Below are 23,607 nucleotides of genomic sequence, written 5' to 3'. Positions count from 1 at the left end.
CTGCTCCCGAGAGTAGCAGTTCCTCATATCCCTGGCATGGGCACTTTCACAGGTGATCCCTGACACACTCAGCTACTTAGGTCCATCTTCTATTTGATGCCCTCTATGGACCTGAAGCTTTGCAGATCAGAATGCATGGAGACCGATGAAGATTCCTGTCCTGACTCTTGCTTCTGTCCCCTTCCACCTATAGATAAGACTGTCTCTGCTGTGCATTGGGACCTCCCTTGTGATTGGCCCTGTTCTGGGGAAGAGCTGGCGACTCTACAAGGTGTTTACCCAGAGAGTCCCGGACAAGAGAGTGGTGAGTTGACAGCAAATACACAACACTGGATTGCAGGCAGCAGCTCCACGTGGATTAAAAGCTAGAGAAACATGTGTGGGTCAGTGGACCTCGACCCTCTTAGGATGATTTGAAGTTCTTGTTCCTCACTTAAAAACTTTGAGTCAGGTGGTCTCAAAAAGCCCCAGGTCTGCTGAGGGCCATTGCCAAGTAGGAATGACGCATCGAAATTTCCTGGCAAGCGTACCCCATGTTGCTTAGAGGAAGGACTCGTGGAAATGGATTTGCCTTGGACATTCGCTGTGACATTGCATGTATGTTTGAGAAAGGTGACCCTGCTCAAGGACCAGGGTGGATCCAGGTTTAGGGAGGATTCTACTGGATTAGGGCGGATCCATGTTTAGGGTGTATCCTGCAGGTTTTAGGGAGTATCCGCTCCTTGGGTTTAGGGTGTTCCGGTTTAGGACAATCTGGGTTTAGGGCAGTTCCAGGTTTAAGGTTATTCCTGCTGGGAATAGGGCGTATCCTGCTGCCTGAGTTCCCGTTGAGTTCTCATGGGATTCAGAAAGTATTTGGGATTCAAAGCCTGGTGGAGTACGTGAATTTTGGTGGCAGAACTTGGATTTCCCCAGAACGTGTTTGTAGAGGGCCGGTGTGAGTTCGGGAATAAAGAATTGCTGTTTGAATCTACAAAGCTGTGAGTGGCTTGTGATCTTGTGCCCAGCCAGACTGCGGCACAGGTCTGGAAGGCTGTGAGCTAATACTATTGGGAGATAGGTCTTTAAACACAGGCTCTGCTTCATGCACACCCATTCCAGGCCCTATGGAGATTCCAGGCACAGGTGTGAGGGAGAACAAGATGCCCAGAGAGACTATTTCTTGGCACAGGTGTGAGTTAGAAGTGGAGGGAAGATATGATTACAGAGAAGCTATAGCAAATGAGCAGAACTATTGCTCTCCCTGGTTCCCAGTTCTTTTCAATGAAGAAGGCAGTTCTTTGTACTGAGAAAGATGTGACTAGAGCTGTGAGCAAGCAAGACGATACCCATGCAGCCGATAGAAGCAACCCCAGAACTATGTTAAATTAGATCACCTATGTGTCCCTGGTGTCCAGCATCAATCTAACCAACATTCCTCCATTTTCCCCTAAGCACCAGACCTCAAAGCCTGACCATCAGCCTCTTTGGCTAGAGGCTCTTTCCAGACCTAATATATAATTCAGCTGGATTCTACTTCTCTGGAATGAGATTTTTTTTTTGCAAACATTATCAAATCATGATGAATATTTATCAAAAGCTCAGCTGTGAGTAACTACACAGATGAAGAAGATTGCCCAAAAGGACAGAAAATGTGTCTATCCCTCCAGAACACTGACTCCTTTTTCAAAAATAGGTTTTGTTTTTTTTGTGGGGTTTTTTTTTTGAGGCAAGAAAAATTATGATTTTCAAAGATTTTCTCATACTTTGTGCCCTTTATTTTATTTGACATTCAAACAGAAGACATTGCTAATTTTGATGAATTCCAATTTACTTATTTGTTCTTTATGGATCAGTTTTCAGTATCATATTAAGAAATGTTTGCCTAACTTAAAGGACTAAAAGATTACTTTTCCTGTGTTTACTTTTAGAAATTTTAGCGTTTTAGTTTTTACATCTAGAACTATGATCCATTTTGAGTAAATTTTGTAATATGGTGTGATATATTAATCAAAGTTCACCTTTTTGCACAGGAATATACTATTGTTCCTATACAGTTTGTTGAAAAGGCTGTTTTTCTTCACTGATTTACCTTTGCATTTCTCTCAAAAATCAGTTGCTCAGAGATGTATCGATCTGTTACTAGACTCTTTCTTTTGTCTCATTGTTGTATGTGGTTTTTTTTTTTTTTTTTATCTTGACAACAGTACCAAACTACCTTTATTTCTGTGGCTTCCTATTAAATCTTAAAAGCAGGGAATGTTTACTCTCCAACTGTGTTCTTCTCTTTCAATGTTGTTTTTGTTACTCTAGGTTCTTTGAATTTCATATGAATTTTTTAATCAGTTTTTCAACCTCTACAAAATCCTAAGGGAATCTTGATTTATGTTGAACCTATAGATCAAATTGTAGAGAATTGATTGCTTAACAGTGTTGGGTCTTCTGACCCCTGAATGCAGTATATTTCTCCATTTATTTAGGCTTTCTTTCATTTCAACTCTGCAATTTTTTTGTACTTTTCAAAATAAATCTTTCATATATTTTAACATATTTATTCCTAAGTATTCATATTCGTATGCTATTATACATGTTGTTGTTTTTTAAATTTTACTTTCAGATTGTTTATTTTTATTTTTATTTTTTTGTAGTTGTAGATAGACAAAATGCCTTTATTTTATTTGTTCGTTTTTATATGGTGCTGAGGATCAAACCCAGTGCCTCACACACGCTAGGCAAGCTCTCTGCCACTGAGGTACAGCCCCAGCCCTCAGATTGGATTTTGCTATAAGGTATAGCATACAAATAGAATTTATTTTGCTGCAACTTCACTAAACTACATATTATTTGTAGCAGCTTTTTTATGGATTCCATCAGATTTTCTACATAGATGATTAAATTATCTGTGAATAAACATCTCTTCTCTGCTGGCACTGGATAGAAACAACAGTACATTCTTGAACAGAGGTGGTGAGGGCAGATTTTCTTGAGTTATTCTTATGGGGAAAGCATTCAGCTTTTCAAAACTAAGCATCAATGTTTCATTGTAGATGCTGTTTATCCAGTTGAAAAATTCTTTTCTATTCTTATTTTTCTGAGAATTTTTACCAAGAATTAATGTTGGGTTTTGTCATATGGTTTTTCTTTTTTAGATTGTTCAGATGGTAGGTTATACTAAATGATTTGGGATGTTAAATCAACCTTACATTCCTGAGAAACTCCAATTGGTCATGATGTATTATCCTCTTTTTTTTTTTTTTTTTAGAAATTGAGAAAACAATTTATTTTTTTCTAATATGTATTATCCCTTTTGTTTATTTGTATTCATTTTTGTAAAAATATTGTTTATAGTTTGTATACTTGTGCTTTTAGTAGATGTTGCCCATCAGTTTGTTTTCTTGTAGTATCATTTTCTAGCTTTGATATCAAGGAAATGCTGACCTTATAGAATGAGTTGGGAACTGTTCCCTCCTCTTTGGCTTCTATAAGTGTTTGTACATATGCATGTAATTTGCACTCGTGTGTTGTGTAGGCACCTTACAACAGTATGCATCCACTCCCCATCCTCACCTTTGTGTCATTGTTTTTACTTTAATATATGTTATAAGGCCCATACAATTGTTGTTACTTTTGTTTATACAATCAATTATCTTTTGAGGTATATAAATTATAAATATGAATCATATATTTTTCCACATAGTTATCATTCCAGTGGTCTTAATTTCCTGTATAGATCCACCATCTGGAATCATTTTCATTTTCCTTTCCTTTTAGTGTGTGTATACTAGTTTTGAATTCTTTCAGTTTTTGTATATCTAAAGAAGTCTTTATTTTGCCTTTTTTCCTGAAACATACATACATGCATATATATATATATATATATATATATATATATATATATATATATATATACACACTTATACTTTTCCCCAGTTCTGGGAGTTGGACCCAGGGCCTTGTGCATGCTAGGCAAGTTCTCCCCCATTGAGCTATATCCCCAGATCCTGCAAAATGTATTTCTGGGTACAGATTCTAGACCAGGGTTTTCTTTTTCTCTTTCATTTTGAAGATGCCCTTCCATTATATGCTCACTTGGCTTTATATATCTAATGTGGAGTCTGATATCTTCCTTTTCTTTGTTCCTCTACACATAATAGCCTCCCCCAATCCCTACACACACACCGGTTGCTTTGGAGAGTTTCTATTTATTGCTGATTTGAACAGTTTGATTAGCCAACTGGCTTATTTTATCTCACCTTAAATCATGTACCTGGTTGTGCCTCTTTCTTTCCATTGGCTATCAAAAGCTTAGATCCACTCAGTGGCTTGGGAGACTGAGGCAAGAGAATCATGAGTTCAAAGCCAGCCTCAGTAACTCAGCAAGACCCTCAGCAACTTAGCAAGAACCTGCCTCAAAATACAGAAATAAAAAGGGGTAGAGATGTTGCTCAGTGGGTTCAATCCCTGGTACAAAAAAATATAATAATAATAATAAGCTTAGGTCTCTGATGCTGCCTGTGCTTCCCACCTAGGCCTTCATCAGGCTTCTCTGTTCCCTCATATTTTTCAATATTTTATGATGTTAGAATGCATATGTATTTTTTCTTAATTTTATTTTTTGGTCACAAAAGTAACATTTTTTTCATATTAGGTCACATAATTCATATGTATATGAAGAAAATGTTAGTAATTCCTCCTGTACCCACGACCATCTCTCAATTCCACCCTGAATTAATAGTTACTAACAGTTTAATATAAAAAACCTCCAGATCTCTCTGTGCTTATATAAACATATCTAGAAACAACAGTGTATTTATTTTATAAGACCCTTTGAATTCTTTGTCAGAAGAAATAGGGTGTGAAAAAGTTAAACAAATGGAAATGTTTGATGTAACAATTTTGACAACGATGCTAAAGTCATTGCAAATGTTTGATGCCTGTTTCATGTTTGATGTCTGCATTTGAAGTTCCTTGAGAGGCCTGTCCCTGGAGCTTACTGCTCAGAGCATGTAGGACATTCTAGCCCCTGTGTCAGGTAGCCAACAAACAGAGAACATTTCAATCTTGACTCTTGCAGATTATCAAAGACCTGCAGTTGCTGGGGTTGGTGGCAGCCCTGGTGATGGCCGATGTGATCCTGCTCATGACATGGGTGCTGACTGATCCCATTCAGTGCCTCCAGATCCTCGGTGTCAGCATGACGGTGAGGGACCCAAACTCCTGAGATTCTAATTCCTGACTGGGCTGTCCTCTGTGGTCACAGGGGTCATTTTCCCAGAAGCATTCATTGTGTGGCCATAGTTGAAACAAGTAGAGGAAGGAGAGTGTTGGGGCTGCCATGAGTGTCCTGCCCCTTTTCCATAGGCTTCAGTGTCACTTCCACTGTGCCTCCTGCCCCTGATGCCTTCTCCTGGCATCTGTGAGATGTCAGCACACTGGAATCTGCCTGGCAGTCATCTCTGCTTCCACATTGCCCATAATGAGAACTTTCAGCTAAGGGGTAGTTACCTTCCCCTAACTGTTGAGAGGACATGGTGGTTTTGGAGGTAGTCTTTGGAGTTTCCCTGGTTCAAATCCCAGTTCTACCAAGCTCACCAGCCATGTGACTTTGGGGAAGTTATTTAACCACTCTAAGTCTCTTTTCCTCCAGCCTCACAAGAGGCTGAGAAATACAACAGAATCATGACATTACAAGACCTAACGTAAGAATCCAACATTTGCAAGTAAAGGTCCATGATGTGAAATAATCTGTAATATCAATGAGACAGCATATTAAATAATTGGGTAGCAAAGCATATGATTGAAGGGTAAACCCTGCTACCACCAAGCACCTAGTATCCACCCAACTTTATCATCTTTCCTTCCACCTCATAGTCACTCTCATTTAGGTTCTAATGGAATCACTTAATTTTTCCATTTTACTTACTGAGGGGGAGTTATGTGCTCTGGGGGAGTCCATTCTCCAGGATGTTCACAAAGATCTGTTGTGTGATGCTGGTAATTGTGAGTACCCTCAGTACTGACCCTGTGTCCCTCCTAGGTGACAGGGAGAGATGTGTCCTGCTCTTTCACCAACACACACTTCTGTGCTTCACGGTACTCTGATGTCTGGATTGCTCTCGTTTTGGGATGCAAGGTTGGTAACTATGTCTCAATGAAAGTCTGTCACCAACAAAATGGATATGAAGATGGGATTACAGGAATTAATGAGGTCCATTAACTAATGATGTCTATAGAGAGTTTGAACTCAGAGAAGATCTCTGTTGGTGCAAACATCTCAAAGCCATGAGCCTTTTATTTCTCTGTTTTTTCAGGAGTCACTTTTTTAACTCTTTGGATTTCCTCATTCAGTCTTCTCTACATCATCTGGAATTTATCCGCTGTTTCTCTCATTTTGTGGTCTGGTTTTTAAGTTAATTGGACAAGACCCATTTTCTCCATAGCTCCCCTGTAAGAAAAATACGAGACATTCCACTCAACTTAGTTTGCTCTCCTAATGGCTTCTACTGTGTGTCTTGTGTCTTTCTTCACATCTGTGTCTTGGTCTCCCACTGCCTTTCACCCACCTGACTTTCTTGCTCTGGTTGGGTGCAGGTGTGGCTCTAAGACAGCAGCATCCACAGTGTCCATTGAGGGATCTAGCTGCCTCAAAGTATCTCCCATACTGCCCCAATCTCCCATTCTGAGACTCATGTGTCTCTGTTAGATGAGGAAATGTTGGAAACTCTTTCCAGAGGGTACAGGAAACCTATACAGGGCAGTTAAGGACAGTCCTCAGAACAGATTAGACCCTTAGTTGCTTTTCAATTTTGAGGGCCAAGGGCAGACCTGCTTCCCATGAACTGGGCAGCCTTACCGGACATGAGCCTGCTATTAACTATCCAGGCAAGGAGGCCTGGGAGACTGGAGGGGGAGTTTTTATAGCAATAGATGGATTTTAAAGGTGAACTTGACCCATTCTACCACTAAGAACAGGCCTTGGCATGGTGGACTAGGGTAGGGAAATGTTGCTTTTTAACTATGTGCATATACTACTCTGATAGAAATATTTGATAAAAGAAGATGATATTATTGTTTTTGTTCTTCCACTGTTCACCAACAGTTCTGAGAAACACAGGCCCTCTACTACTTCCTCAAGCCCCTGTAACAGAGCCTACCCTCTCCAGCAGGGAAACCCAGCACTTCCCCATAGCAACACTATGTGACCCACTTTGACTTTTTTTTCCTCCATTGCCCTTTATATATTCTCATTTCCATTTAATTTCACTGTGCTATTGTTCTGTATGACAAAGAAAGAAAGGAGGAAAGAGTGCTGAGCATCGGGAAACTGACTGAGCCAGACCCCCAGAGGCCAGTCAGTGAAGAGCCAATCCCCACATTAGGTTCCAGGATCCCCCATCTGAGCCTGTCAGCTACCCCTACTCCATCCTTAGCAGTGAAGGCAAATGACTTAAAGGATCAGTTCTGACACACTCAACAGGAAGCATGGATGTATAGATGCTTTATTCATGCCTAATTCCCTTTTAGCAAGAATTTTAACCAAAATAAATGTTTTATTAAAAATGTATATTTGAAAAAATAATTTAAAAATAAATTTTAAAAAGAAATATATATTTGAACATTTATTCCTATTTTTTTTTCTGGGGCTTGAACTCAGGGCTTTTGCACATGCTACATAAGCACTCATTTTTTGTTTTGAGACAGGGTCTCGTCAAATTGCCAAGGCTGCCTGGAATATGCGATCCTCCTGCCTCAGCCTCCCCAGTCGCTGGGATTACTGGTGTGCCCCACCATGCCTGGCTGTATTTGAATATTTCACATCACAGAATTAATTCCATTCACCTCTGATACCCAATGCTGACAGATATCACCTAACTGGTATCAGTAAACCCAAAGCCAGGCCCCACTGGCCCCCTAACTTTTGTGTCCCCTAGTCATTGAAGAGCTCAGGGTGGCCACGTTTAGCCTTCAGCCCCATTTGGCATGCTGGGCATTAGAGCTCCGAAGGCTTCTCTGCCATGCTGATCCTGTCCCTCCTGGCATAGCCAGTGCTCCAGAAATTATCATAGGGCTGTCCCTGCAGGTGGGGTTGCCCAGATGATTGATTTCTGGGTCACGGGAGTGTCCTGCAGATAACTAACCTTACTATCATTCTTCTCCTTTTGACTCCCCATGTTCCCAGCCCCACCTTGTCCCCTATGGCATCCTCACATCTGTGTTAAAAACAGGGACATCTTGATGCTTCCTTTAAATGTCTCTACCATACTGATTGCTCTGAAAGCTAGGACCATGACCTTTTCTGTAGAGCACTAATTTCCACCAAATACATAGTATCATACTTTATATATAGTCAGAAAGGCAAGCATATGTTGAATCTATGTGCTGTGGATTATGGATTGAAGCTTTGATTTCTGTATATATAAAGTTCCTTCTGGGAAAAGCAGCAGTTTAAGATGCTGTGAGTTATTTTGTCTTTAGTACAAGTGAGCACTCTGAAAGCAGGTTCATATTCACGGAAAGAGGGGAAAAAAATAGTTCCTTGCGGTGGAGACAGGGAATGTCACAAAGCAGCAAAAAGTATAGGGGGAGCATCTGTTGCCTGTTCCTGCCCCACAGTCCTGCCTAAGTCCCAGCCCGCCTTTGTTCTTCTCTTTCCACCCTTCATCTCCCATAAACCCCCCCTGGCACAGAGCCACCGCTAGCCTATAGAGATCTTTTGTGTAAGTTAGAAAACGCCATCTCTTCTAGGCAGATGCAATCTTGCAGGTGCAGAGCTTGGCAAGCAGATGGTGTCTTTGGGAAAATTACAAGAAGAAAAAAAGCCCCTCCCTCCGGGCAGTGCCCTGCTGTGGCACAGGACTTGAGAAGCAAACCACTGGTCGATTTCAGCTTCCACATGTCCCCTCAGCTTCATGCAGTGCAAAAACCACACAATGGATGCAGTAGCCCTCACCACCAGCAGCCCTTCTAGTGCCCATCACCCCTTCTGCAGCGCCCCAATCCACCCACATAAGCCTGTCCTTTGCCTTATCCCAGAAGATTCTTGTCTAATGGCTGACTTGCTGGTCTCTGATAAACTAATTCTCAGAAAAAGAGAGGAAAATAACATTTATTAAGCACCTACTGAGTAGAAAGGATGCCACAAGCTTTTCCTATGTGTTTTCTTAACAAATTCTCATATCAACCCTTTGAGGTAGCTATTATTTACCCAGTTTTATAGATGGTGACATTAATGGGGACATCCCAACCCTACTGCTCTTTAACATGTCATTCCACTTCTCTGTGTCTCTGGTTTCCCTCTCCTCCTCCAGGGACTGTTCTTGCTGTATGGTGCCTACCTGGCTGGCCTGACAGACCACGTCAGCTCTCCTCCTGTGAATCAGTCCCTAACAATCATGGTTGGGGTCAACCTCCTGGTACTGGCTGCAGGGCTGCTGTTTGTAGTCACCAGATACTTGCACTCCTGGCCCAACCTCGTCTTTGGACTCACATCTGGAGGCATCTTTGTTTGCACAACCACAATCAACTGCTTCATCTTCATTCCTCAGGTATGCTCTAGGGAGGACTTTGCAGGGCCTGTTCTCTTAGTCACTCAGAGTTTTCTCTGGGCGTGACAGATTGTTTATTTTGTTTTCTGCTGATACCTTTCCATGCCATTTGTTGGAGAGTCAAAAAGAAGGCAAGGGCCCCCTATGACCTTTCTTACTGACCTGGGGGTGGACAGCTGTGCTTCTGGTCAGCTAGAAGGGCAGGCCAGAGGGGACTGAGCAATCGCATGGTCTGTTCCTTGGTGGTTGCCTGGTTCCTGCTTTTACACCCACTCTGATTCACTCATTCCTAATTCCCCCTTCATCTTGATAACACTAGTTTTTTTTTTTTTTTAATAGTCCTGGAGGGAGAAAAAAATTCTTTCTTTCTACTTGAGAGTACAGATTCACTGGGAAAATTTGATTTGGAACTTTGTGATTTGAAATGTTTTTTTCTTTCTTTTTATTAGAGGAAAATCTAGAATGTTCCTCTTCGTTTTACAACAGGGAAAAATCAAAATATGATTTATATTATAGGGATTAAGAAGCAGAATTATTCAGACAGCAAAGAGGAAGAAAGGGGATCAGAGGACAGGAGAAGGCATACAGAGGCTAGAAAGGAAAGTGATGGTTGCACTAGCAATCCCGAACACATCTATCCAGGCTCACAAACGCAGCAGCAGGCACTTTGCTATTTCCCTCCTGGTCCTCCTTTCCTTTTCCTGAGGCCTCCCTCATCCCTCTCTTCCCTCAAGTCCCCATTCTGGTTCCACTGCAGCTTCCAGGTGACTGAACTACTTCCTCATGAGAGAGCTAACCCATCATTGCAGCATCAGCTAATGGCAAATTTCAGTGTATTTATCTAAGAAAAGAGTATACTTTGGGGCATGATGACATGACACAAGCATGAGCCAGTTACTGTTCTTCCTGTTCACAAATTCTCATTAAAATATTCAACAAAATCAACAAATAAGAAAAAATTAAAAGGATGAGAATCCAAGGATGGGTGTTACATCTATGTCAGAAATTGGAGGAATTTTTGCTGAATCTTCATGTTGAAGACGCCGTTGAGAGCAGATACTTAATTGTCCAGGATGTAGCAGAAATGGGCTATGAAAAGCAAAGACTGTTCCTCCCTGGAACATGGGGTAAAGGCAACAAGGAGGGGCCTTTTTGGAAGCCTCCCCTTGGGCCCTGTGGCCAACTTTATTGATTGGTAACCTCTTTGCCAACACCTTTCTTCCTTGCTTATCTCCACTTCTTAGGCTGGAAGAGCTAAATATTTGTTTGCTAGGCTCCTAAACAGGCAGAGGTATTTCTGTGATACTGTTTGGAACACTAGAGGCTTTCTGGGAGACTTCTGAGAAAGCTTTTGTTTTCCTAAAAAAAAAAAAAAAAAAAAAAGGCAATAAGCATGGTTAACATACCCCTTTTCTCTTCTTCCTGTTTTGAATATATGTGATACCTGAAGCCATGGCAGCTGTATTGTAAACATTATGGAAATACCAGGAAAATATATTTATTTTACTGGAAAAATATAGTTCTTTCCAAGTAACACAAGAAATTCAAGGGGAAGGACCTATGAAGGAAACCTGCAATTCACAAAAAGAGAATCACAAAAAGGGATGGGGTTGTAGCTCAGTTGGTAGAACATTTGCCTAGCATGTGTGAAGCACTGTGTTCAATCCTCAGCACCACATAAAAATAAATAAATAAAATAGAGGTATTGTGTCTGTCTACAACTTAAAAAAAATATTTTTTAAAAAAAGAGAACCACAAAAGCTGAAGATTTGTAGAAGGTGCCTTTCTCTGAAGTAGAACTAAAGTTTTTAGAAGCTATATTATTTTTCTCATCAATAGGATTCAAAGGATATTGATCATCTTCAACAAAAGCAAACCATCATGCAAAGAACATAGTCTTAAGTAATGAAATATTAAATAGGGATGAAAATATGGTGTTAAAATTTTAAATCCCAATCAAAGTACTGAATAAGCAATTGGACAGTGCAAAATATTGAATTAGTAAATGAGAGAAACAGAAAACAAGAAGACAGATAAAAGTGAGAGACCAGATAAGAAAATATAATGATCAGGTCTGAGGATACAAAGTAGAGGTAATGGGAATCTTTGAAAGAGAACGACATAATTTGGGGGCAGAAGTAATTATCCAGGAACTATCAAAGGAAAACCTTCCTGATCTCAACAAGACCCCCATCTGTGCAAACCAGCAACCTCAGGTATGCGGCTCTCACCTACATCTTTCCTCCCCCGCCCTCTCACCACCACACTCTAGCACCCTAAGCCTTAGCCAAGCGGCTTCAGCTTCCTCTGGTTGAATCCTCAGCACCTAGGACAGTAGTGACTCCAGGTGCACTCCCCCTACCATGAACACATAAAGCAGGATGACAAACAGCACACGTCTGACTTCCACGTCTTAATTAAGCCCTTGGTTTGTTGAAGAGGGAGTGCGGATCCTGGGGCACAGGAACTGTGTGGATGGACCGAGGCCCGTGGCCTTTCTCTTTCCTTCGGCCTCACTACCCCCTTTCCTCCTAGCTGGCTTGAGCTTCTTTACTCTGTATCTCTCTTCTGATTTCTTTCTCACGTTCTTCTCTTGAGCTGACCATGATGTGAGGCTAAAAAAAAAATATTTTTATTTGAGTCTGTCGTATTTGAGGTTCAGGAGATACATTCTTTTTCGAAATGTAAAAATGACTGTCCTCAAACTGATTTCCCTCCCTGTCCTTTGGTAGAAAAACGACTCCCCCTCTGAGATTTGGACTGTGTTTCCCCAGGATAGTAGGACAGCTGAGTAAACTGGGAAAAGTGTGCGAGGGGAGCTCTACCGAGGGCGGGGCGGCGGTCGGGTCGCAGTGCGGTGCGTCCTCCTGGCTGACAGCCTCCAGGCTCCCCTGGGATGGGTGGGGCTTGTGACAGCGAAGGCACAGATGCCCCCAGTGGCCTCTAGGCGGCGCTAGAGAGCGGTGAAATGGATGACAAGGAGGCGAGGGGACCCAGCAGCCTTCTACAAGGGCACTCAGGAAATGCCTAAGTGTTTGTGCCAAGCACTGAGGTCATCACCAGCAATCAGCCAACCTTTGCTTTTGTGACCCGAACATGAACCATCCCCCACCCTCCATTTCCTGTGTGAGGCAGTCGGTCAGAGACAGGACACTGTGTTCTCCTCTAACCCCCAAAGCGTTTCACCTGCTCCTCCGTGAGCATACTTAGGACTTTCTACTCTGCCTTATGGTTATGTCTGTGTCCCAGCACTCCTGTTAGACTGGAGAGCTTCTTAAAGGGAAGCTTCTTTCTCTTATTCTTGTATCCATCCAACCCATTTCTTAGCTGCTGGGAACCTGCGTGAAATGCATGGCCCCACCTCCAAGGTAATGGGGAGCAAACAAGAAAGGAATTAAAATCTTGAGGAAAGCTTTACACAGAGTTGGGGAAGGAGAACTCAGTGATGACATCTCAGCAAATGAGGTGTTTGCAGTCAGTCTTGAAGGAACAGTAAGAGTTCTCTGAGCAGATGGGGGAGGGACAGTAGATGACCTTTCAGATGGGATAACACTGATCCGAGGTGTGAGTCAGAGGATGTAATGTATGTATGTTTGGAATACCCTAAGTCTTTGCTGGTTTTGCAGCACAAATGGTAACAATAGGAGAGTGGCAGGAAGTGAGAGAGGTGCATTTGGTGAGCTTCTGAAAGCTGCGCAGTAACCTGCTGGAGACTACACATTTAACACACACCCCGCCCCCATAGTAGTTTCCTGTTAAGGCTGCAACAAATTACCACAGGCTTAGCAGCTTAAAACAACACAAATATATTATTGTACAGTTCTGGAGGTCAGAAATCTGAAGTGGATCTTATTTAGCTAAAATCAAGGTGTCAGTAGGTCTGACTCCTTCTGGAGACTCTTAGGGATGATCTGTTTCCTTGTCTTTTCCAGCTTCTGAGGGCCACACACATTCTTTGGCTCAAGTCCCTGCTTCTACTTCCTGATCCAGCAGTGTGACATCTTCAGATCTCTCTCTCTGCCCACCCCATCTCCCTGTTTCCATCTCTTTCTCCAACTCTAATCCCTCTGCCTCCCTCTTAAAAGGACTCCTGTGATTACATTGAACCAACCTGGATAATCCAGGATAATCTCCCTATCCCCAAATCCTTAATCACATTTACAAAGTTCATTTTGCCATATAAGGCAACATATGCACAGGTTCCATGGATTCAGAGACAAATGAGCATCTTTTGAGGGGCTATTACTCAGCTCCCACACCCACATAGCCTAGAGGATGAGAAAACAAGAATGGGCCTGTCCTGAAGGAAGCGCTTTACAACCTGAAAATTATTTATAGCTATAATCCAGAAACCCTGAAGGGTCAAGTTTTAAGTGCCAGGACCTTCACAAGTGAGGAATTAAGCTTGGCTGCACCCATCCCACTTAGGGAGACACCAACCCAAAGCCCAGAAGTGCCCTGATGCCCATATTTACCTATTTTGGCAGCCCTGCAGAAAGGGCTCAGGCTCAGAGTGCTGGGGGCAAAGGGAAGAGCTGTACTACCAAGGAAAGGGGGATGCTGAGAGGAACAGACAGCTTGTGGCACTGCCAGGGCATTGTTTAGAGAATGACTTTAGGAGGTCTGCTCCATCCACATAGGATCAAAGAGGGACATGGGCTCCTGTAGCTGCTGAGTGCAGCAGTGAACCCCCCACTTGGCCCTTTGGGAAGGGCTCCGAGAGGGAGGTTCCTGGCCTGTCCCAGGCCACACAAACTCCTGATACCATGAAGACATGTGCTGAGTCAACACAGGACCAAGAGGACTTGGGTGAGGAGGTAGTACTGAAATTAGGAGTGAAATTCAGGATCCTATCTGAGATTTATGGAATTTAGGTTATGCTCCACATTCAAGAGTTTAGTAAATGTTTGTTGAGTGACCGAGGAAATCCAAGGTCTCCTTTTGAGGCTATCCATAGACACTTCAGCAGCATTCCTCAAAATAATAGGCCAGAGTCCTCAATGTCCATCACTAGGACACTTAGTTTTGGGATTCCTTAAGGAAAGAGAAAAGCCTCCACTACTGTGCCCCATCAATCCACATTATGGGCTTTCACAGGTAGGCACATGTCCCAGAAGCTCCAGAGCAAACCCCTATTTGTGAATGTGCACCAGCTCCATCCCTATTAAAGGGAACCAGCCCATGCTTCTACAGATTGTTCCTCAAGGTCAGTCTCTGCCAAAGAATTTCCCCTAGGACCTCACAGCTAACAGTCTTCTCTTCATCACTTGTGGAGGGATAGGCAGTGTGGCTTATTGACCTGGTTACAGCTGTGGGTCTGCCACTGACTTCCTGTGTGAGCTTAGACAAGTCACACTCCTACTGGAATCTTTCCTCATCTGTCAAGGGAAAGATAGGGCCATGTGTCAGACCTAATGTCCATCATTTTTGTTGACTTCTGTGGGTTCCTATCTATTGGAGCCTTGCTCATTTATTAGGATTAGAAGACCACTCACAAGAACTGGGTTCCCCACATCAGGAAGCACATTATTACTCAGCAAATAAAAACTGATGAACAGCAGCTACACACAACTAGAAACAGTTTCATTTGAAACATACACTGTTTAGAAAGCTTAACCTCCTAAACTCTGGTTTTAAAATATGGTTCTAGGAGTATACATCAACTCTGGTTCTCTTTGATCAGTTTGGCAATCAGTAGAAGAGCTAAAGTTATTCATTCCTTGTCATCTTCTTCCTTGGGCATTTTTAAACTGTTATTATAGGTTTAACATTATACTTTCTATCACTCCTGTCTACAAGCCCTCCAGAGCAAAGGACATTTTGAGGAGAGAATGGTCTGTGCCTATGTGTATCTGTGACAGTGTCATTCCTTGGTGTTTCTGAGAAGTGAGGGAATGTGTCTCCGGGTGTGTAATTAAATAAATAACACGTGTTCTTTTTTTTCCTAACAGCTGAAGCAATGGAAGGCATTTGAAGGGGAAAACCAAACAATCAGACACATGGCCAAATATTTCAGTACTCCCAGCAAAAGCTTGCATACCCAGTTTGGTGACGAACAGACCTGCCACCTGAGAGGAGAGAAGAGCTCCATGGAGAGGCTCCTCACAGAAGTAAGCTGCACCCTGCCTGGCAGATTGCTGTAAAGAACTCCAGTCATGCACTGGTGGGCCTCATGTGCTTTCATGGCCAACGTTCCCCCACTTTCCCAAACAGCAAGCAAAACCTCTACATTGCCCCAGTGACTTTGTACAGGCAATGAACAGGTGTATATTTAGTCATTTTTATGTGTCGGGCATTGTGCTAAGCTCTGAAGAACAAAACAAACACAGTTCCTACCCTCATGGAGCTTACAGTCTAGTAGAGGAAATGGATATTGATTAAATGAACGTGTAGTCATGAATTGTGGTAAGAATTATGAAGGAAAAATTGGGGTAGTAAGTCAGAATAATGGGTGGTGGGGACAAAGAGACCTATCACTGAAAGTGAACAGAAGTACAAACTGACCAGGCAAAGAGTACAGGAAAAGCATTCCACGGAGAGGGAACAGCATTGTAAAGGCCCCAAGTGATAGTGGACCTCAGCAACAGTGTGATACATTCTTTCTTTATATAGACTATTACCCTCATAGCCAAGATCCCACAGGACCCTCACTGTCCCTGCCAGGTACTAATGGGAGAACTCAATCATCCCGTGACTCTAGAAAACCCGACCTGTCTACAGATAGGAAAGGGCACTGAAAAAAGGGCCTCTGAATGTCACTACAGCACCAAGGGGGGTTGGACAGCCCCAGCCCTTCTTTCTTCTATTCTTGAGCCAGAGTTGGCCCCTCTCCCAGACAAACACAGTGTGGGCTTGAGGCAAGCACGTGGAAAAGCTTGAGGACTGCATTCCTCAGGAAGAAGGCACGGGGCCCAGGGGAATTAGTATTTTGAAACTAGCTAAATTACAATCCATATTTCTTTTCTGTATAGATCATACCTGGATAGGTGCTATTTGGCTATTTTTTGTAATAGGACTGCCCCTTGTTATTAACAGTCCTGGTGAGAGGATGGTATGTTGGAGACCTAAGAAGCCCCAGAGAAGGAGGGCTGAACTGCCCAGGCACCCACAGAGCCTGCCCCTCTGGTCTCCCACATCATACCCTTAGCCCTGGGCCTTTTCTATCCATCACAGTACATTTACTTACTATTTATTAAACACTCAGGACATTATTTCAAAACTAGACTTCCCCCGCCTGGAAAGGGAGTGACATTGCCTTTGATGCTCTGTGAATTCTTCAAAGAAGCATTTTTCCCCCCTCTGGCTAAACAGAAGGCCAGAAACTTGGCTAGAACAATCTGGATAGTTTTCATTTATGATCAGCCAATGCTGGGATGGCCGCATGGACTGACTCTTTAGCCTTATGGTAACTTGTAACGTGCTTTTTGTCCCTCTGCCGTGCTGCCATTTCCCACACAGTGACTGAATCTGCTCTTCCAAAAGGTTGCCTTGAGTCCGTGGAGGAAGGGCTGGAATGGATGCAGATGCATAGGCAGTAAAAAGCTGGCCTCCCCAGCACCTGCTAAGTCTTTCCAAGAACAGGCCTGAGCACCAGCAGTCTGCCTTGGGCCCGTGGCAAGTGAGAGAGAGAGAGGGTCTCACGTGGGCCTCCCGGAAGCTAGCAGTGCATGATGAATATGTACAAATACCTCTGGAAGCACAACGTGGGCACAAGCCCTGACTCCAGCAGTTTTCTCCTTACACAGCTTTCTGTCCAGCCCTCGTACCTTTCTCGTTCTTTCCCATGATCTAGGCAGTCCATCTTCTCCTTCCTGCATCCTCTTGTTCCGATGGCCAGGGATCCCCCAGCTGTTAGGGTTAACATCAGTCACTGACCACCCAGCCTGTGTGAAGGCAGCAGAGAGAACCTTCCCAGAGGCTGAGGCGCCTCCCCTCCATACTCTGTCACAGAGGATACCTGCCTAACCTTTTTCTTCCTAGACCCAGAGATATGAGAGGTTGATTCTATTGCTCCTTATGACCTTCACCCTATGAGAAAACACCTGTTGGCCTTTTGCTCCCTCAGTGCACCAAAAGTAATAATTAATACACTCATTTAAAAACAGCTGTCACTGGAGGTCAGATTTTGGCGTCACGATAGCCTCTAATTAGAATGCAGCCATGGTGGAAAAAAGAGTCCCATTTCCTTTTCTGGAAGAAGGGAAATATACTGTTTACCCTGATGTTTCTAAATCTGTCGCCAGCCAGCTTCAGATGTTTGCTTAACTGGGAGGAGAGTATTCTTCCCGACTCAAGGTTTAGACTATTTTCCTACACTTGGAGAAGTTTTCGCATAAGGCACAAAAAGGCAGTGCTCAGCTTTCACGCTGGAGTGATGGTCATCAACCGATGACTTTTTCCTGACTCCGTGAGGCAGTGAAGGCCTCCTGAAGCCCAGGAGTGCTGGCAGGTGACAGCAGGACAATGTACAGGGTGAGCTTTAGGAGGAGGGGTTGGTGGAGGAGGGAGAGGGTTGGGGTCTCCTGTGCAGCCATCCCAGCCTCCCAGGAGATCCTCAGGGAGATCTGGCACATCCCAGACATCAGGAAGAGCCTGAACGTTCTCCTGTTACTCATTTGCTCTGCTCCTGCTGAGCCTTGAGTCATCCACACTCCCCAGCTACGCCCAGACCTTCCCAGCTGCCGGGAGGGAGAGAGAACTGTCAGGCAGGTGCTCAGCTGAAGTCCCTTCCGCCTGATTCACCAGTCACTCACTGGGCCTAGCTTCTCTCCTGATGGTAACGAAATAGACTAAACCAGAATGAAACTGGGAGTACAAAAACTGTCAAAAAAAAAAAAAACCTCTTTCCTATTTATGCACAGGGGGTTGCAATGGGTCTGCCTGGGGGGGTTGCTACCAGATTATTTATCTATTTTATTTCAGTTACTACCCTGAAAAGATCATTTCTAAGCAACTCTTTCATGTAAATTCAAGAAATGACCACAGGCTGGGTCCATGAGAAACTTGTTAGTTATCCTAAAAAAAAAGGGAATACCCTTTATTTCTAGCACTTGATAAACGGATGTCCAAATGCTCAGCTTTAGCCTCTAAAGAGACAGCAACAAAGAGGAGCATTTGGGCCTTCAGACAAGCCCTTCCTAGAACACAGCACTTCCGTTACTGCCTTCCCCAAACCCTTGACCTTGTATCATCTGCCCTAAGACCATTCATTAGGATCTCATCCCTACTTCTCTGCCTTGGAGCATCAGAATTTTCCAAACATGGAAAGACAATCCCCTGTTGCCCCACAGGCAGATGTCCAGAGTGCAGTCACACCTGGTACACCCACTGCTGATCCTCCTCCTCCTTCCTGCCCCACAAATTTACAGACAGAATGGGTACACCTCTGCAGCTGTCACCTGCCAGCACTCCTGGGCAAAGCCTGTTTATCCACTACCATTCACGCAATGGGCAGGCAGCTCAGTTGCAGAACTTCCTTTCCCCAATTTCATTCATCTTCTGCCCTCCATCTATAGTTACTGAATGGAGTACCAGAGGCTTAGGCCCAATAATCATTTTTTGTTTATTTATTTATTTGTTTAAAGCTTCTGCAATAATTGTGATGCACATATTCCTTTAGGAGATATTGATGGTTGACCTTTCCACATGGTAGCTTTGGCCTCTCACCCCCAGAGGTCCAGCCTGGGAAGATGGTCGTGACACAAACCCAAGATTCTTCCCATCAGCTCCTCCTGGATCCAGTCAGATTTGGCTCAGGAATCTCCTCTCTTCTCCCTGTTCTTCCCATTTTCCAAGCTGCTTAGCAAGAGGCATCTCCCCAGGAGATGTGTTTCAGATTCATCTGTGGTTGGCAAAATTGTGAGAAATCCAGAGTGAGACCCTCCCAAACTCCTTGAGACCAGTGTCCTGCAGAGTAAGCTGAGCCTCTTGGTTCTGGGCAAGAGTGAGAAGATGCTGCAGCAGCCAGCAACAGACAGATGGGGCTCCTCTCTCCTCACAGTGCCATAGCCTGGGGGATGGAACGGGAGATGAAGATCATAGCAACAATAAATCACAGCAGCCTTGATTGAACACCTTCTGTCAGTTATTGTGCTAGGCACTTAGCTCACTTTGATTCATTTCTCCTGGTGGAGGCACTTTCTTGGAACTAGTACATTGGAAAAACTGGGATTTAAACCAAGGTCTTCAGATGCCACACTTTTTCCATCGTAGGAGGCAGTGTAGAACCTGTAGCATCATCTTTGGTTGATGATTTGCTTTTATTTTACAGAAAAATGCTGTGATTGAAAGCCTGCAGGAACAAGTAAACAATGCCAAAGAGAAGCTGGTGCGGCTGATGTCTGCTGAGTGCACCTATGACACCCCAGAGTGGGCTGTCCCACCCACCTCTTTCCAGGGCCAGGATGCCCCAGCTGCAGCCTCTGCTCATGACCTGGCAGCTCAGGGACCTTCAGAATGCCCCTCTGCCTCTCAGGATGATGTGGGCAAAGCTACCCAAGACTCCCAGTGCACCTCAGCATCCTCCCCACACATGCAGAGCCTCAGGACACCTGCAAGGGACACCAGCTCCTCCCCAGGCCAGAAAATGCCTGACTTGAAAGACTTTTCCGATCATCCAGACTTGGGTTGTAGCCAGAAGCCGCAGGCTGAGCAAAGACAAAGTCCAGAAAGAGAAGACCAGGGACCTGAGGCCCCCAGCCAGAGTGTCGTACTAAGTGGAGGGGCCTCTGGTCTCCAGAGACAAAGGCAGGGCTCAGAGGCTTCCCCAGAGAGAGTACCTGGGGTCAGTTCAGCAGTCAGGGAAAAGCTTCAGGAAGTCTTACAAGAGCTGGACCTGGGCCCTGAGGCTCCCCTCTCTGCCTCCCCATCTCGTCCTCTGCAGCTCTGGAAAAGCAGTGCTGCCCATAGTCCCCAAAAGATGCCCCTTTCCAGGGAGCTGGGCTTCAGCCCATACATAGTGAGGAGGAGGCGGGCAGCTCAGCGGGCCCGCTCACACTTTTCTGGCTCCGTACCCTCCTATGTGTGGCATCAGGCAGACAGGACTGTTTATGGGGCACACAGTGGGCTGAATGTGCAGAGTGGGGACAACCGCAGGCTGTACCTCCAAACTGCTGATTCTAAGGTACTGAGGCTTTCTTCCAGGAAGCCTTTACTACTCCCAGATCCTCAAGGGAGGTCAGGGTCCCTGGAGGGCAGCAAACACCGGACAGAGCCCCAGGGGGCTGAAGAGAGCCAAGCAGCCTTTCCTCACCAGCCTTCTGCCTCTGCTCAGGCACAGAGTCCCACTGCCCCACGCCTTCCCCGCTCACCAGACCTGCCTGAGCAGCAGCGGCTTCGGCCCCCAGGTTACCCTGGCTGTCCCTTCCTGTCTTCTCAGTGCAACTACCTTGACACTGAGTCCAGCAGCTCAGATGAGTTCTTCTGCCACTGCCACCGACCCTACTGTGAGATCTGTTTCCAGAGCTCTTCTGACTCCAGTGACAGTGGCACATCAGACACTGATCCTGAACCTGCTGGGGGGCTGGTCTCCTGGGAAAAACTGTGGGCCCGCTCCAAGCCCATTGTGAACTTCAAAGATGACTTGAAACCCACGCTGGTATAAACATCAGCAGGGGTTGGTCTGGATATAAAGGTCAGACCAGCTGGAGCCTACAGGAGGAAAGCCAGATCCTGGTTTGGGGAACAGACCTGAGCAGCTCTGTGTTTGAGCTGTGCTCTCTGTTACCTTAAGAACTTCTTGATCATACAAAGAGATATCACCTGTCTTGCTACTACCTCACAGCATGACTGTCCATGACTCCAGTTGAGTGACTAGAAGATACCAACTCCTTGACTAAAAAGAGCTAAATGAGCACATGGAGTTTTCTGTCCAGGTCAGCCTGCATTCTACAAAATTCTTAATATACCACCAGGTGGATGACCGGATGGACAGGAAAATGGAGAGATTTCTGCAAAATTTAAGTTGTAGACTGTGACCCATCAAACTGACCTTTTGATGAACACATCTTCCAGGAGAATAAATCTATGCCAGGCATCCCAGCTATTTAGGAGGCTAAGGCAGAAGGATTGCGAGTTCAGGCCCAACCTGGGCAACTTAGTGAAGACTTCAGCAACTTAGTAAGATCCTGTCTCAAAATAAAAATAAAAAGGGATATGGCTTGATTGTGGAGCACCCCTGGGTTCAATGCCCAGTATCAACAAACAAACAAAAAACAGATGAATCTTCTACATCCTTGGTCCTTTCAAACCTGGAGGGTGGGTTTTTTTCCTACGGAAGGTTGTAAACATCACCACCCATGGATTCCAGCTTCTAATCAGATGCACCTCAGAGGCCCCACCTAGCCCCACTGTTCCTTTTCCTTTCCATCCACCATCAATGGCGTCTCACCTGCCATCATCCCCAAGACAGTCCTGTCTCCATGTGCCCACAGGTGACCCAGTTCTCTTTCCTGGACTAAAGTAGTACCAGAGACCAGGAGTGTCTTCTGATCCCGAAGCCCACCCCCTGACTCTCCCAGTGCTGCAGTGACGTGCTGGAAAGCACATGCAATTTCTGTTGGGATAGGGAGGCCTTGCTGGTCGAGAGGTACTTGAGTCTTATTGGGTCTACATGACCATCAAAGATATATAAACCTGAAAACAAAATGGGGATGGAGAGAGAAAGAAATGGATGACAAGAAGGCTTGAAAGAAAACAGGTTGTGAAAATTTCACTTGCGTCTGACTCAAATTTCAGTAATTCCCATGATCATCCCGTGAAGTAGACACTCTTATTTTTACAAATGGGGGACTATGAGGCTTAGATAAATGAGATGATTTCCCCAGTATCACGCGCTGTTGGAGAACTGACACACAGCTCCTGAGACTCCACGTTGGTGGATTTCCCTAGGGAACAACGTCCTTCACTCAGTCTTCTGGGAGTGGCAGGTGAGCGGCTCCTCAGGCAGACAATCAAGCCAGGGTGGTGTGAGAAGCTGAGATGGGCTCACCCCACAGTCCAGGATAACAAAACTGGGTCTCTCACCTCCCTCCGGAAGCAGGCCTCCACTTCCTCCCTGCTGCAGGGCACACCTGCACCTCTGAGGGACTCAGAGAATTGGTAAAGGACAAGTGCCAGGAGCTCATCCACCACCAAAGCCACAGGGAGAACACAGCTGGGTCCACTTTGCTTGATGCCGAACTGGTTGATGTTTACAGGCTGTCCCCTGCTCCCGCGCCCACGCAGGCATCTGTGGGTGTGCACAGGTTTTCATGAAGGAGTTTGGGCCTCAGAAAGGAATGTTGGGCACTAAATTTCTCACACATTTATCACAGACTCTAGTGGCCTGCAGATACCTCATGACCCCTCTGATGCTGGACTTCCTGCAGGCCCTCCTGGTAGCACAGCTTCTTTTATTGCCTACTTTTAAATACAGATTTCATAATTTATTCTGTGTGTGGGTTTGTAGTTTCTGTGTGTGTTGTTTGTGTGCTGTCAAGTGGTACCTTAATAAAAACAAACAAAAAGGAATGACTCCCAAGGCAAGTCTCCTCTGAAATTGCAGTCTTGGGCCAGGGAGGAGGGACCTGAGTAAGACTCAGCCACCCAAGGAAGAGGAAATGGAGAAGCCATCAGAGTTGCTGCTAGGTCCCCGTGGTCCAGGAATGCTACTTCTGCCAAACGTCCAGTGTAGCAGGTTCTGTGTGGTATCCCTGTGTAGCTCCCTCTCCCAGAAGTGCCCCCCACCCCTCCCAATAGAGGAAATGTTGGAGACCCTAGACTCCTCCCAACCACTGGGGGGCCTGTGGCTGGCTTCACCTCCTTCAGCTCCCCTCCTCCCAGTATGCCGCCACTCGAGGCCTATTGGGGGTTAATGTGGAACCTGCAGTCTCAGCCTGGCCATCTTTTTAGCCCCTTACTCTGCTTCTAGACCCTCGGTCCACCGTCACCGCCTTTCTACATCTCCATCTTTCTTCCATCTAGAATTTTTTTCCTCACTTTGTGTACCTTGTGAATTAGTTCCCCTTTAAGACCTAAATGGAGCATACGTCTCTCTTTGGTCTTTCCTGAGTATCCCCTAATAAAATTGACTGATCCCCTGGTG

At 44.8% G+C, this 23,607-nt stretch overlaps 1 protein-coding gene across 2 annotated transcripts in view; it reads left to right on the top strand.

Annotated features, from left to right (window-relative positions):
- Window positions 1–21,126, top strand: part of Gpr156 (G protein-coupled receptor 156) — a 68,049-nt gene extending 46,923 nt beyond the window's left edge. Inside the window, exons 4-9 of one of the 2 annotated variants that reach the window (XM_026396219.2) lie at window positions 194–304; window positions 5,054–5,167; window positions 6,017–6,112; window positions 9,288–9,524; window positions 15,476–15,634; window positions 19,795–21,126. In XM_026396219.2, the coding sequence (XP_026252004.2) occupies window positions 194–304; window positions 5,054–5,167; window positions 6,017–6,112; window positions 9,288–9,524; window positions 15,476–15,634; window positions 19,795–21,126 (2,049 nt within the window). Of the gene's footprint in view, window positions 1–193; window positions 305–5,053; window positions 5,180–6,016; window positions 6,113–9,287; window positions 9,525–15,475; window positions 15,635–19,794 lie in introns of both variants that reach the window. The other variant, XM_026396208.2, reaches the window with a different exon arrangement.
- The last annotated feature ends 2,481 nt before the right edge of the window (window positions 21,127–23,607 follow it).

Source organism: Urocitellus parryii, chromosome 2 (assembly GCF_045843805.1).
Source record: "Urocitellus parryii isolate mUroPar1 chromosome 2, mUroPar1.hap1, whole genome shotgun sequence".
NCBI lineage: Eukaryota > Metazoa > Chordata > Mammalia > Rodentia > Sciuridae > Urocitellus > Urocitellus parryii.
Note: the sequence above shows the minus strand (reverse complement) of the source record. Positions and strands in the feature narration are given on the sequence as shown.